This window comes from Anastrepha obliqua, chromosome 4, assembly GCF_027943255.1.
Source record: "Anastrepha obliqua isolate idAnaObli1 chromosome 4, idAnaObli1_1.0, whole genome shotgun sequence".
NCBI classification, from domain to species: domain Eukaryota; kingdom Metazoa; phylum Arthropoda; class Insecta; order Diptera; family Tephritidae; genus Anastrepha; species Anastrepha obliqua.
This window is the reverse complement of record NC_072895.1, coordinates 45,531,114-45,546,071: the sequence shown is the minus strand read 5'-3', so window position 1 is coordinate 45,546,071 and position 14,958 is coordinate 45,531,114. Positions and strand designations below refer to the sequence as shown.

The window sequence follows — 14,958 nt, the reverse complement described above, 5'->3', positions numbered from 1 at the left end:
TGCCGATGACAGGTAGGAGGTCTCTGATATAAATTCAGTCTACTTTATGGGGGGCTGCTCATCCCTTAGCATTATTCGTGCCTGCATGATTACAATGACTTCTGCCTGAATAACACTAGCTATATTCGGCAGTTCAAAGGCTAGGTTTGAGAAAACCCTCTTCTCAGATTTTCCCCTCTTACCAATCCTGCCAACTTGGAAAGGTTGACCTGACACGGCCCTCAAGTTCCAGTTTACAGATACGGTGTTAACTGCCCGAAAATGCTACCATGTTGCTTGAGGGATTGTCTCCAGACGCCAACCTCTTTTAACCTGATTGCACTTTGAGCTGCGATGGAAAGAACGTAAAAGTCAATTGGAAGCCAGTGCAAAAGGGCATTAAGAGCAGTACTGGGGGAAAGTTCTACATTTTCCCGTGATGCCAATATATGAAGTCCTTTACATCCTCCCCAGTTTAGTGTTATTATAGCCCTTCTGAAAGACCTTCCCACCAAACTAGGCATCCATATGTTAAAATTGTACATCCAAAGCTCGACCTGTGGCAGTCCCTTTTTTTGCTGAATATACATAGATTTGCAGGAGTAAAAAGCTAAACTGGCTTTCTTCACCCGATTTTCAATGTGTAGCTTCCAACGGAGCTTGCAGTCAAGGATCAGTCCAAGATGCCTAACTTCCCATGAAATCGGAGAACGTGGTTGTTTAATTTGGGAAGTCTAAATGGTGTATGTATTTTTTGATAAATAGCACTAAGTACAGCCAGTAATCTTTCCAAAATCTCAGCTGAAGAAAACGGTCCCGATACCATAAGATATCTTACCCTAACCACTATTGATTTGTATCCCTCCGATTTCTTGTCGCACACACCCCTTTGCAAAGTTATAAAACACCCGCTATTTTCGTGTAAAAATCTAATTCATCCTGCAACAAAAACCATATAACGCAAAATTTCGATTTTTATAGAAAAAGTTGAGAACTTCTCAAAACTTGAAATTTTTTTAATCAGAAATTCTAGAATTTTTCTGGGATTTTAGTTTAACAAAGTGCAAGCTTTAAGTTACTATAAAGTACCATTGATTTTTGACAATTTTTTTCGCTGAGGTTTGAGGCTTTTTCTTACTTGCAAAGTACATGCTAAACCAAAAACATGTCAAAAATCAACGGTATTATATAGTGACTTCAAACTTGCAATTGAAACTTGCACCAAAATTCAATGGGTTATAAAACTACATACTTAAAATTTTGAAATTTTTTTTTAATTATTTACAAAACTTCAAACTTTGCGTTATATGGTTTTTGCTGTAGTATGAACTATATTTTTATAAAAAATAGGGGTGATGGTATAATTTTGTAACGGCTATATTTGAGAAGAAATCGAATTTAGTGGTTAGGGCAAGTAAATGGAACAGCTAGAAAAGTCAAAGGCGTCAAAATAAAAGGCGTTCAAATTTAAGAAAAAAGCCTTAAAAATATTTATAAAAAATTCAAAAATACTCCCATGAAGAGAAGAAGGATAGTTAAAGTTTCATGTCAATCTGAGTTATAATGCCACTCGGCATGAAGTTTCAGCTAATGGAGTGGAGTGCATTACACAGGCTATATTCAATAACTATCAATGTAATTCAAATATAATGCAAATATCCATTCAAATATATGTAAAACCTTTCCAATCTTTATTTACAAAAAAAATACCTTAATAATCACTAATATTAACATTCCACAATTTTCTCTCTCTTCTGCAGGAAATTTTCCACGAGCATGCCACACATTTACGCATACTTCGCGAACACCACGAGGCCGCTGCACTTGCCTCGAGTCATGTACAGGGACGTTTGCGCCAAAATTTGCTAGCCAACTTTCGCAATGGCAGTCGTCATGCTCCCTACTTCATTTATGGCCCGCATGGCAGCGGTAAAAGTGCGCTCTTGGTGGACTTGTATCAGCAGTGCAAGGATTGGTTCAATTCGACGCGCGTCTATCGTGTCATGCGCTTTGCAGCCGCTTCGCCACGTTCGGCCTACAATCTCGAGCTGCTGCGCGTCATTTGCCAGCAAATCTCTATAATTTACGATATACCCGAAGGTTATTTACCCAAAGATGCTTCGTTCGATCCGGTTTATATTAACAGTTGGTTCCAGAATTTGCTGCGTCGCATCGAAGATATGAACAATGACATATTTTTCATATTCATTGATGATCTGCAATTGCTAAATCCGCTGGATTGTGATGTAGTGGCTGCACTCTCTTGGTTGCCCACCTCTTTGCCATGGAATGTGCAACTCATCTGCTCCACAACAACGCCTATTGATCAATTGCGTTTCACACCCATGCAACGCGATCGTTTCAAGTCGGCGGAATTCCTTTTCGACTTATCGGTCGAGGAGAATCGCACGGAGTTGCATAAGCCATTGGCGATGGCTGCTGGTTTAACGGGCATATCGTTTACGGATTTCGTAGCGCATGAATTCGATCGACTTGAGGCACGTTATGGCAAGAAATGTGTAGCGCGCTTAGCTGGCTATATCACTTGCGCAGAGTTTGGTTTGTCAGAAACGGAGCTGCTGGAGTTGCTAATGCCCACCGATGACCCGGAGGCATTCGTTGATACGGAGAGAGGAAATTTCAATTTCTCCACATTTAAGCAGATACACAATGATATGCGTAGGTTTTTTTTTCGTTTAAAAGTGTATAGCATTTACATTGAAGACATTAAGCCTTTTCAGAATTTTAATAAAATATTTGCTGTAAAAATTGATTGCAAAAGTGTCAAACCACTCTCTTTGTTTTTTTTTTTTTTGTTTGGTTTGCCTTTTTGGTACCTTCCCAACATTTTACATAATATATTACAATTTCAGAATTCCTACTGCGTGATAAAATCATGTCTGGCAAAGTGCTGCTACAGTGGCGCCATAGTTACTGCGCTGAACTCTCGAAGAAACGCTACATGGATGCGCAGAGCACACGTGCCATGCACATAGCCATCGCCAATATATTTTTCCAGCAAGAAAATGAAGAGAACGACGCAAGCACTAGTGAGAATGCATCAGGAGAAAGCGATAAGCACTCAGGTAATTTTAAAATATATATACATATATATATATATATATAAATTATCTTTTGCTTAACTAGCAAAAGCTTTTTAAAAACACATTGTGAGTCTTCGTTGCACACCGGATACAAACTGATCCGAAACTTTATTAATCTTAATATTTATACAGAATCTGAAGCTTAAATCTTAGGTTAGTATGTCTTAATTCTATTGAAAGCGGACCATACGTGATATGTGATGTCCACTTCTTTCATTAGCAAAGTGTCAATGACATGTTTGACACTTTCGCTAATGGTAAGTGCTTATATTTATTGTTTATTTTTTTGGGAAGTGGCTTGCGCTATTAATCTATGCTTAACTGTTTACATCCTGGGTTAGTGGTGTGTGGTATAGGAGGCGTTAACTCCCCCTCTTCTAAATCGAAGCGTCCCGTCTTCGAATATAAAGCTGTTAAGTGATTAATTCTGTCTGATAATTGCAATAATAATTCTTCTTTTTCTTTTGCATTTTTTAATTTAATTTTTAGATTAATATATATGATAAATTTAAAGACAAAATATGCAGATAATATTATTACAATTAAAGTGGTAAATGTCCACCAAACAGGATTTCGTTTTATTTATTGCTTTAATGGTGTGAGTATATTAACATTGTTTAATTTTAAATCAATATTTTTTGTTTCAATGTATTTATTTACAAAAAAAGATTTTAATTTTCCTTCCCTTAAATATCCTAAAATTTTTCCTGTAGGATTTTCATATTTTCTGTTGTCAATTATAACATCATCTTGAAAAGTTATCAAATAAACTCCTTCTATAGTGTGATTATTAATTTTATGCTTTCCTGATGCTATTATAGCACCATCTTTTACAATATTTACTGATTCATTTGCTTCATTTATTTTTGTGCAGTTGGCATGTTTATTATTTAACATATCGGACAAACATGTGTTATTTCCTTTTATCATACAAAAAGCATTATTTAATTCCTTTTTACAAAATTTGACTGAATAAAATTTATCTCCACATTTTATTATTTCATTTTCAATCAACAATTTTCCATCATTTTGCGCTACAGCTATTGCTTTATACAATTTACAAACATTTTTTACTTTTGGATACTTAATGTAAACAACTATTAAATTACTCTTTTGTACAATTTTAAATTCCGAAACATCTATAAGATCTGATATTGTTACATTTACTTGCTCATTGCTTATTATTTCTTTTATTTCTGACATATCTAAAATTAAAGGATTTAATATTCCTACTTTTGACAAGGTAATTGTTTCCACTATATTTTCAAGCTCTGTAATTATTAATTTATTTCTTTGCCTTAAAACATTTTTTTCATTAGAACTGCCCTGTAATTGCTTAAGGATTTGCGTTAATTCTGTGATTGTTTTGAATATTTGTGAATTTGTTGTAAACTGCTTATTATTATTTTCTATTAGATCATTTACTTTATTCGTTATTTTCATAAAATCATCATGGTCAGGCGTACCCGAAATCCATTTCCAAACAGTACCTAATTCATTAATACCTCTTTTCGATCTTTTGTTATCAACCTTCAATTGTCTTAGTAATGTTTCTATCATCTGTATTTCATAATCCATACTTGAATTATCAATTAATATTATTTCTTCATTGCTTTTGTATTTGTTTACAACATTTTCAAATAACGATAGATTTGTTAAATGGTATAATGATCCACAATATTCAAAAATTCCTGCATCTTCTTCTTCTACAAGTATATAATTTTCTCTTGTGTAATCAATTATATCTGTTGTAATGATATTGATATATGAAAATATCAATATAAGTGGCACTAATTTCGCCATGTTTCCTAAAAATAATGCAATTAAACTTTAATGTTATCTTTGTGAATTATTCTGTTTCTGTTTTGTATTTTAACTTTATTTCCTAAATCTTCTACTACTATCTGCTTTTTATATTTGGGTTTTAATTTATTTCGTTCCCCATATACTTTTTCATATATAATTTCACCCCTATGGTAATTTTTTTGAAGCCTTTTCTTGTTGTGGTATTCTAACATTTTTTTCTGATTATTTTTTAATATATCCCTTATATTCTCATGCTTCTCTTTATTAAACAAAATATTACAAGGTTGTTTACCTGTTACTGAATGTATAGTTTTATTATACTGCTGCACCGCCCTCATAATTGATTCGAAATCACTAACTAAACTGTGTTCCTCTTTTAAACATCGAGATATTTCTATAAGTGTGGAATGAACCCTTTCTATTTGACCATTACTCGTGCTATGACGTGGTGTGCAATAATAGATTTGTATGTTGAGTCTTTCCATTAAAGACCTGAATTGTATCGTACTTAAACCTGGTTCATTATCCATAACTATACTTTTAACATCTGGAAATGTTTGCAGAAGTTCCAAAATTTTTTCCTCCAAATTAAGCTTATCCCCAATATATTTTACAATTAAATATTTAGAATAAGAATCTATACAAGTTAAAAATTTTAATTTTTGCGCGAAAAAAATGTCAATATGGAGTTGTTCTCCCTCCCTTTCCGGAATAGGTGCCTCTCCTATCGGAATAAGTTTTGGGTGCCTTTCATATTTATTACTGTTGCATATGTTACAATTTTTTACATATTGCTTGAACTGTTTTATCATCAATGGCCAATAATATTGTTGCCTAATTTGGGCCAAATTTTCCCTATAATTTCTATGTGCCCTATTGTGAGTTTGTTCAATAATCGCTCCCTGATCCTCTCTATTAGTAATATCGTTTGGGAACAATTTCGTATGAAAAAATTTTACAGTTGGAAATGCCTCCCTCAATACGTTCTTTATTTCGTAAAGCACCTCAGGTGAGCAATATATTCCCGTAACCAACTTTGGGTTAATATATTCTTTTAAAACTCCAACAATATTTTCCGGTATGTCGTATTCGATCAAAAATCGTTTATTATTAAAATGAGAAATTGTCTCTAACACGGTTATTTTCGCCCCGTTATCTATCAAAATTTGTTGCTTAAAATGATTTAATGGCTTTTTTGTTTCATGAATCTGATATTCATTACTGCTTTCAGCAGAATGTTGTGTGTCCGCTAACGAATCACTGGACTCACTATGTTCTTTGGAATTTGTCAAATTATTAAGCATTTGTCTCGACAATGCATCAGCAACGACATTGGTTGCACCTGGCTTGTAAATAATTTTTGGAGAAAATTCTTCAATAAATGATCTCCATCTCTTAATCTTAATATTCGGATTTCTTTCCGAAATCGCAAATGACAAAGGTTGATGATCAGTGTGTATTTCCAGATCACTAACACCGTAAAGGTAATTACGCAATGCTTTCAAAGCCCAGACTATTGCGAACAACTCTTTCTCATTTGTAGCATAATTAAACTCCGTAGAATTTAATGTTTTTGATATAAAGACAATAGGTTTCCCCTCTTGTGACAATACTGCACCCAAAGCTACATTTGATGCATCGGTTGTTAAAACAAATTTTTTGTTATAATCAGGTTGTGTCAATTCAACCTGTTGAGCCAGTAAATTCTTCAATTTGTCACAAGCAGCCACTCCGTCTTGATCTAGACTAACTATCTTTTTCTTTGACAAATACTGGGAAATTTTTCCGTTTTCCCCCTGCAAATGCTTAGTTAATGGCTTTGCCACATCCGCGTAATTGTGTATAAATTTTCTATAATAGCCTGTCAGCCCCAAAAATCCCCGCAATTGACGCAATGTCTTTGGTATAGGATAATTCTGTATGGCTTCAACCTTTCTTGGGTCCGTTTTGATTATATTCTTTGCCACTATATATCCCAAAAATTCCACCTCTCTTTGGTAGAACTTAGATTTTTCAGAGGATATTTTCATATTTGCCTCCCTTAATATATTAATTACCAAACTCAAATGTTTTTTATGGTCTTCCAAATTTTTTGAAAAAATTATAACATCGTCGACATAAACGTGACAAAACTTTCCAATATATTCTCTTAATACATTATCCATAGCCCGTTGAAAAATACTTGGTGCATTTTTCAATCCGAACGGCATTCGTAGGAATTCGTACTTCCCGTTATTTACCGAAAATGCCGTTTTCTCTATATCACCTTCTTTCATTAATATCTGGTAAAATCCAGACTCCAAATCTATTGTAGAAAAATAATTAGACTTTCCCAAATTTGAAAGTATAACCTCTGGATTAGGCATTGGGTACCTATCAGATGTGGTTTTTTCATTAATTTTTTTGAAATCGATGACCAATCTCAATTTAGGACTTCCGTCATCATTTACTCCTTTCTTTGGAACCACCCATACTGGAGAATTGTATGGACTTTTACTTTCCCTAATTATATTCTTTTGCAACAGGCTTTGAACCTCATTATTAACAAAATCATTCACTGACATTGGGTAAGGGTATTGTTTTGACCAAATTGGCCTTTCTTCAAAAGTTCGTATTTCCGCCTTTACGTCGGTACGAAAAGGTAAATCTAAATTAACATCACTATGTGTTATTGAAATTTCCTCAATCACCTTATTTTGCAACCCTTCGATCGACTCCCCTTTCCTATCTACTTCAAAGGATATCTTTGAGGACTCCGACCTTAAATTATTCAATGAATTTCCAATTTGGGAATCTTTATTCTTATCTTGATTTTTAAATTTTTTTATTTTCGCGGTATCTACCTCAGCAAAAGTTTTAGGAGTTAGGTTTTCCGATATATTTTTTTGCAAATTTTTATTATCTTTTTTGTTTCTAGTATAATTTTTGTCAGGCCCCTTTTGACCTTTTTTCCCTACTAATTTCTGATTAATTTTCTTCACACCGTTTTTGGTATTTCTTTCATTATTTTTCCTTTTTGGTTTATTGATAATATTTTCGACAGACGTTTCAGGACCTTCTTGTCCCGAGGGGTTTGGTATATCAAAATCATCAAGAAAATGAATTTTTTCTGTTTTGTTATTACCATAGATCAACACCCGATTTGGAATATCAATCTTGGCTTCGATTTTACTCAAGAAATTGATTCCAATTAAGAGATCACTTTCTAAATTTTCAATCTCGTAAAATCGCTCCTGAGCATCAAATAAATTGATATTATGGAAAAAGTTTATGATGGTCGAACCATGAATGGTTCTTACCCTCTTCTTATTTTCTAAAACATTTTTGTTTACATAGAGCCCGGCCCGTATATATGAGCTTGTTGCTCCCGTATCAATTAAGATTTTGAAGATTTGCCCCGTCTTCCTATCCGTCTTGACAATGTAGGGCAAATCAGACCTTACTCTAAAAAATGATTTTCTCCCATGTTATTAATTCTTTGCACCTTCTGTTGAGGTTGCGTACTTATTTCCGCACTATTATTCGACCTCTTTGGCACAGCATTTGCCTGATAATTATAATTGGTCTGCCAATTATTTCTATTGCCTCTCACCTGTTGCTGGTACGTTTGTACCGGTTTGGGAATATTTGTGATCTGTAATGATGGATCAACGTCCATTGGCTCTGGACGATTTTGCTTGACCTCATTTGCTGGGGTATTCCTTGCTGGATACCTTAAATTGTTCAGAAAATTCGCACCCCTACGAACGCCCTGATGAGCGTTTCTGTTTATTGTAATATTATTATTACTATTATTATTACTCCTTGAAAAATGCAATGCGAATTGTGCTCGCATTTGATTGGCATCGAGCTCCTGCGCCTTGGCAAGAGCATTTGGTAAGTCACGTGGTGCCAACGTGAAGAGGATCTGGTCCAGCGGAGGGTTAAGACCTGTAATGAAAGTTCGAAGAGCTGTTTCCCTGTTTTTGGTATTAAGCTCCTTTGTAATTGCGGAATTCGTTCCGTGCGTCATTATCGTTTTGTTAATTAATAACGTCAGTTTTTTATTGACCTCGTTGTAGAACTCTATTAGGGTACCAGGTCCTTGCCTAAGCACACTCATTTCCTGTTCTATTATGTGACACGGCCTCTTATCAGCGAAGGCAAAATCTAGCCTACTCAGAATTGCATCGAAATTAAGAACCGTACCGTGGTTCGTTAAAATATTGTTAGCGTCCTGCGTAATTTTGTTACGCAAGATAGTCAAGGCAGCAAAATATTTTTTGCTTCCCCTAGTATACAATGACATTGAATTGTTAGCAGCTTCGCGCCAGCTAACATAATTGTTGATTTTTCCTCGAAATTCAGGAAGAGATTTTATGACGTCTAAACTTTCCTCACAATTGATTGTTGAATCTATTGATTCTGTAGTATATTCAGCAACATTGTCGGAATTACTTAAAGCCTGCAACTGACGTCTAACTTGTTCTACCTCGCTACGCAGCGAGGCGGTGCTAGCAGCTATAAGTCGCGACACAACATCCATATTGGACGTGCTATTGTTATTATTCACTATAGACATATCTGCAAATCTACTTCTCAACTCTTCCAGCTTTATTTTTGGTAAAATTTGAAAAATTTTTAATCACTTCCTTATTTTTTACACAATTTTTGTGGTTTTCTTTACACTTTTCACAATAGTGTAATTTCTCGTAACCTAAGCTACTAGGTCTATTGCCCATATGCTATATTTATAATTTACAACTTTTAATGCTTAAAAATTATTTAGTTTCTTACTCATTACTGGAAGATTCCTTCAGGTCCAACTTGGTGTTTGCTTGCTAAAGATGTTTGCATACAGTGATTTTTCCTCTATTGAGTGCGTTTTTCCTCCTTTGCTTGTTTCCTTGTAGAATTATTATATTTTGTAGACTTGCTTGATATTTTGGTTTACTAGGATACTTTTTTATTTTCTCCTTTTTTTTTCTTTTTGTTTTATTAGGATACTTTTTGGTTTTCTCCTTTTTTTTTTAATTTTTTCTTTTTGTTTTATTAGGATACTTTTTGGTTTTCTCCTTTTTTTAAATTTTTTCTTTTTGTTTTATTAGGATACTTTTTGGTTTTCTCCTTTTTTAAATTTTTTCTATTTTTTAGACTTAGGATACTTTTTAGTTTTCTCCTTTTTTTAGTCTAAAAATTTTTTTTTTTTTCTCCCTTTTCCGATTTAGGGATACTTATTTGTTTAAATTGTGCACTGCCTTTTTACAGGCTATTATAGCACACAACTTTTATTTGGTCCACCAGAACTTAAATCGCTCCTGGCAGGATCGCCAATTATCTTTTGCTTAACTAGCAAAAGCTTTTTAAAAACACATTGTGAGTCTTCGTTGCACACCGGATACAAACTGATCCGAAACTTTATTAATCTTAATATTTATACAGAATCTGAAGCTTAAATCTTAGGTTAGTATGTCTTAATTCTATTGAAAGCGGACCATACGTGATATGTGACATGTTTGACATTTTCGCTAAGGTAAGCGCTTATTTTTATTGTTTTCTTAATTCTATTGAAAGCGGACCATACGTGATATGTGATGTCCACTTCTTTCATTAGCAAAGTGTCAATGACATGTTTGACACTTTCGCTAATGGTAAGTGCTTATATTTATTGTTTATTTTTTTGGGAAGTGGCTTGCGCTATTAATCTATGCTTAACTGTTTACATCCTGGGTTAGTGGTGTGTGGTATAGGAGGCGTTAACTTATATATATAATAGGCGCTTACACACTTTGCTGGGTGTTTTGGCCGAGCCCATCCTCTTATGTGTGGTGGACGTTTTGATGTTGTCCAACAAATGGAGGCCCCCACAGGTTTATGTCGCCTCCGAATGGTAGATGGTTTTTTATGAGGAGATTTTCATGCCAATCCCTACTAAGCTACCACTTTGATTGCAAACTACACAGTAAATTATTATATTTTACTATTGTTATAGTTACGCATACGCCCCGGTGTGCTAGGAGAAAAAATGTTTCATATTACCTGCTTTTTAGCTATAAACCAAATTCCACAGGAAAAACTGGCACAAGCCAAACATGAGATGCATATATGTACGAGGGCGGCTCAATAAGTACCCCAGAGAGCGTTCCTGAGGGCAGTTGGTGCTAGCATCGTGTGCTGCCATCTATCAAATGACGGCAAAACAAATTTGGGAAAAAATGTGTGGAGATAAAAACAAAGTTGGATGCTGTCTATGGGAACGCTTCGCCATCTATGACGTGCACAGTTAAATATTGGTTCAACGAATTTAAACGTCGGCGAACATCCGTTTTTAATGAGGAGCGACCAGGACGCCGGCAGACGTGGTTACCGAGGAAATCATTCAAAAAGTCCACGATATGATTCTCGCTGATCGACGAACGGAAGTGCGCGCAGTAACATATGCCATAGGTGTGTCCACCAAAACGGTAATTAATATTTTACATGATAAGTTGGCGTTGAAAAAATTGTCGGCTCGATGGGTGCCGCAATTACTCACAAGCAACAACAAGCGGATGCGGCTGTTAACTTCGAAGCAGTTTTTGGAGAAATTTAAGCGAGATCCGAAGAATTTTTTCATCGAGTTGTCACCGTTGATGAAGCTTGCAATCATCATTACACACCAGAAACTAAGCAACTATGAAAACAATGGACTTCTCCGTGTGAAACTGCTTAAAAGAAGCGACGATTTTTTGGGATGCGAACGGCGTTGGACCGCTTTCACAAAAGATTGAAGGAGACACGCCGAATTTGGCGAAAAGAAGGTTATTGTTTCACCACGATAACGCCCCAGCATATTCATCTGGAGTTATCACCGCCAAACTGCATGAATTGCGTTGTGAAATGCTGCCGCATCCATCGCCCGTATTAATCCGATATGGGTCCCTGCGACGTTCCCTTGTTAGGGAAACATGAAGAGATGACTCGCGGGAAAAAAATTTCGTTTAAACGAGGAAGTCATCGCCGAGACAGAGACGTATTTTGGAGAGTTCGACAAATTCTATTTTTTGGAGGCCGGCGCGTTGTTGTTGTTGAATAATAAAAATAAAAATTTGAAAAAATGGTGTCTAACACGTGTACTTATTGAACTCCCCTCGTATATAGGGTTACCGGGAAAATCATCCTTTATGCTTCAGGGCATTATTACTTAGGTAATTTCTGATTCGTTTGGTTATAAGACATGATGTTCAAAAATTTGCCATCTTGACTTATTCGATTTTAAAGATTATATAAAAACAAACTTTCCACATCTACTTCTTTTTAAATATAAGTTCAAAGGTCCGATTTTGTCTGTTTTTAGTTAAAGTGTATGTGAATTAATAAAAATCGGCATTGAAATTTAAATCCAGCTTTTTCAGTTGCAAATGGCTACTTAATAAAGTTTTGAGTTTACTTCATAAAAAAAAAATATTTATATGGAAGCTAGCTGCACATTATTTTAGACAGTAATAGCTTTCTAAGCTATCCAAGAAGGTATAATATTCTTATAAAAATATATTATTGAAACATTTCAGCAAGTAGTCCATATAGAAAGTCAATAATATCCTTGAATGTATAAGCCAACTTTCCCGGTAACTCTGTATGTGTTTGCATGTAGTCCATCTATGCTCCACATATATGTAATATAAGTATATCTGCTATAAAATATTCCAATTGCATTTTTGTGATGTGTAGATAAAATTTTCTTTTCTTTTTTTAACTCATCTTTGCAGTAATCAGTCAAAGGGAGAAGGAAAGCATTTCTGTATCCGAACGTAAAGCCTCATCACATCACAACGATGACACATCCACCTTTTACAATCCCATCGCCGCTGATGTCTCATACAGCATGCGACATGTGGAAGAGAGTTGGCACCATTTGATGCGTTCTGATGATATAGCGAAATTCAAGCAAATTGCGGTGTGCAATTTTGATTTTCTTCTGGCGGCGGTAAGTGAGCGCATATACAAATACAACAAATCTGGCTACATATAATATTTATTGCTGTACTAAAATTGGGGAAAAAGTAATTTCTCTGATATGTTATGATATTTAAAAAAAGTTATTTTAAATGAGGTAAATTTGGTCATTTAAGGTCGTCGCATTGTGTAAAGGCTGTGCTTGTCTTTTGGTATTTTTTCTTTAATTTTTTATGAGGAGCAATAAAAAGATATCGTCTTGGCAAGATGGTACAAGGTGGCGCAAAATTAAACACCCTATCGGAAGATTGTTTTTTTTTTTTTTTTTGTTTTTTAAATTTTTGCAAATAGTGTCATTCGTCAATTATATTTGGCACTGGCGAATTAGACAGTTGTAATATTTTTTATTTAGCAAAAAAGTTGTTGCAAGTTGTTGAAGAAAACATGCGATTTGTATTAATTAACTTAGTTGGGATGGCTTAAGATACTTTGCAATCAAATGTATAATTTAAAAATGTAAAGATCTGGAATGACGACTAAAAATCTTTTTCTTCTTCTTAAAAGTTGCCCTTATATCTTAAAAACTACATAACCAAAGGATTAAGGTGGGAGAATTGTATAAATTATTTTATTTTGAATTGGGTTTTACCCGGCTCCATCCGATGTGTGCCGCACCGAAAACTTTAAAAGCGTTTTTTTTTTCGAATAATATGTAAATCTTTCAAGCCGATCGGACACAGAATATGAACGAATTTCAAAAACAATGTTGGCCGATAGACTTGAAATATTAGCTGTATATATAAATATTTATGTAATTATGTATTATTGTAAAAAGTTATTATTTTTTTTTGTTTTAAATTGATCTTTTGATGAAAATATTGAACTTTTGATGTCAAACAGATACTGTTTGGATAACTAAAACGGCATCATCATCATAGCAATTACAGCTCGGGGTGAGTCAAAGCTCCCATCGCATTCGCGCTCCATACGATTCGGTTCATTGCGTCGGTTTTCGTAGCATCTATAAGGCGTAATCCTGCATCGTCTGCCCAACTGCTTCCCGCTCTTCCGGGCTCTTTAATGCCCATAATAACAGAGTTGAAAGTCTGTTTCATAATTCTGCTGTCGTCTATTTCAACCGCTTAGCTTTAGCGAAGCGCACAATGTTTTGACCTGATATCAGCTCGTCGATCTCATCATTATACCTGATTCGGTAAGATCAATCAGCTTCCCTTACTGGTCTAAGTATGCTTCTAAGGATTTTCTTCTTTATCTAAGATGTCAGTCCCATGCTTCGCGTCCACATATTGCTACTGGTCTGATTAGCGTCCTGTAGATTTGTAGCTTACACGAACTCTATAGTAATTTGTTTTTGAGTAGTTTCAGGTGAACAAAATAAGTTCTATTAACACTTTGTACTCTATCATTCACGCCAATTAGGAGATCTGCACCGCCCGATGTACACTGAAGCTGATAACTAAATCAAAGCTAGTCAGTCAATGTCGATAAGGCAAAATATCTAGTTAGGTATTTAAGGGGTTATATACCTTGTGAGCCCGAAAAAATGGACGATTGACATAATTTTTTTTTTCAAATATTTTTTAGAACTTTTATTCAAATCAGGCATATATCTACTGAAGGGTAACTCTCGAAGAATACATTTTGGTGTTTTTATTTTAAAAAATGTTATTATTTATTGTTGATATCGCCCCTCTCCCGAAACGCCGTTTTTTAGAAGAGGCTTGCGGTGATCACGGTAGCGCATGAGCTGCTCAATCAAACAAATTAAATGATTACTGTAGAAAAATGTTTTTTAGTGAATCTGAACGGTTTATTTACCAAAAAAAAAATTTTTCTCGATATTAAAACCGATTTGCACCAAAAAAACGATTTTTGAGGGGTTGAAAAATTAAAAAAAAATGAATTCCAGCGAACTATGCACATATTTATAAAAAGTGAACCGTTCAGATTCACGAGGTTGTAACTTCGAATAGTCAAATAGTTTTTGATAAATAATGATCACCGCGACGGTAGTTTCCAAACAACACTACTCAGAGATAGTCGCGTCTAAAGTTTTGCGCACTTCATTTATGGATAAGGTCGCGCGCTTTCACGGTCTGTAACTTTCGTTCTAGTATTCCAATCTTGATGATTT

The 14,958-nt window shown here is 34.8% G+C and overlaps 1 protein-coding gene across 1 annotated transcript in view; it reads left to right on the top strand.

Moving 5' to 3' along the window:
• The window catches only part of LOC129243853 (protein qui-1), a 292,168-nt gene that overhangs the window by 235,041 nt on the left and 42,169 nt on the right, over positions 1-14,958 (top strand). The window contains exons 11-13 of the mRNA XM_054881229.1: positions 1,740-2,658; positions 2,853-3,065; positions 12,617-12,834. Of these exons, the coding sequence (XP_054737204.1) occupies positions 1,740-2,658; positions 2,853-3,065; positions 12,617-12,834 (1,350 nt within the window). The remainder of the gene's footprint in view (positions 1-1,739; positions 2,659-2,852; positions 3,066-12,616; positions 12,835-14,958) is intronic.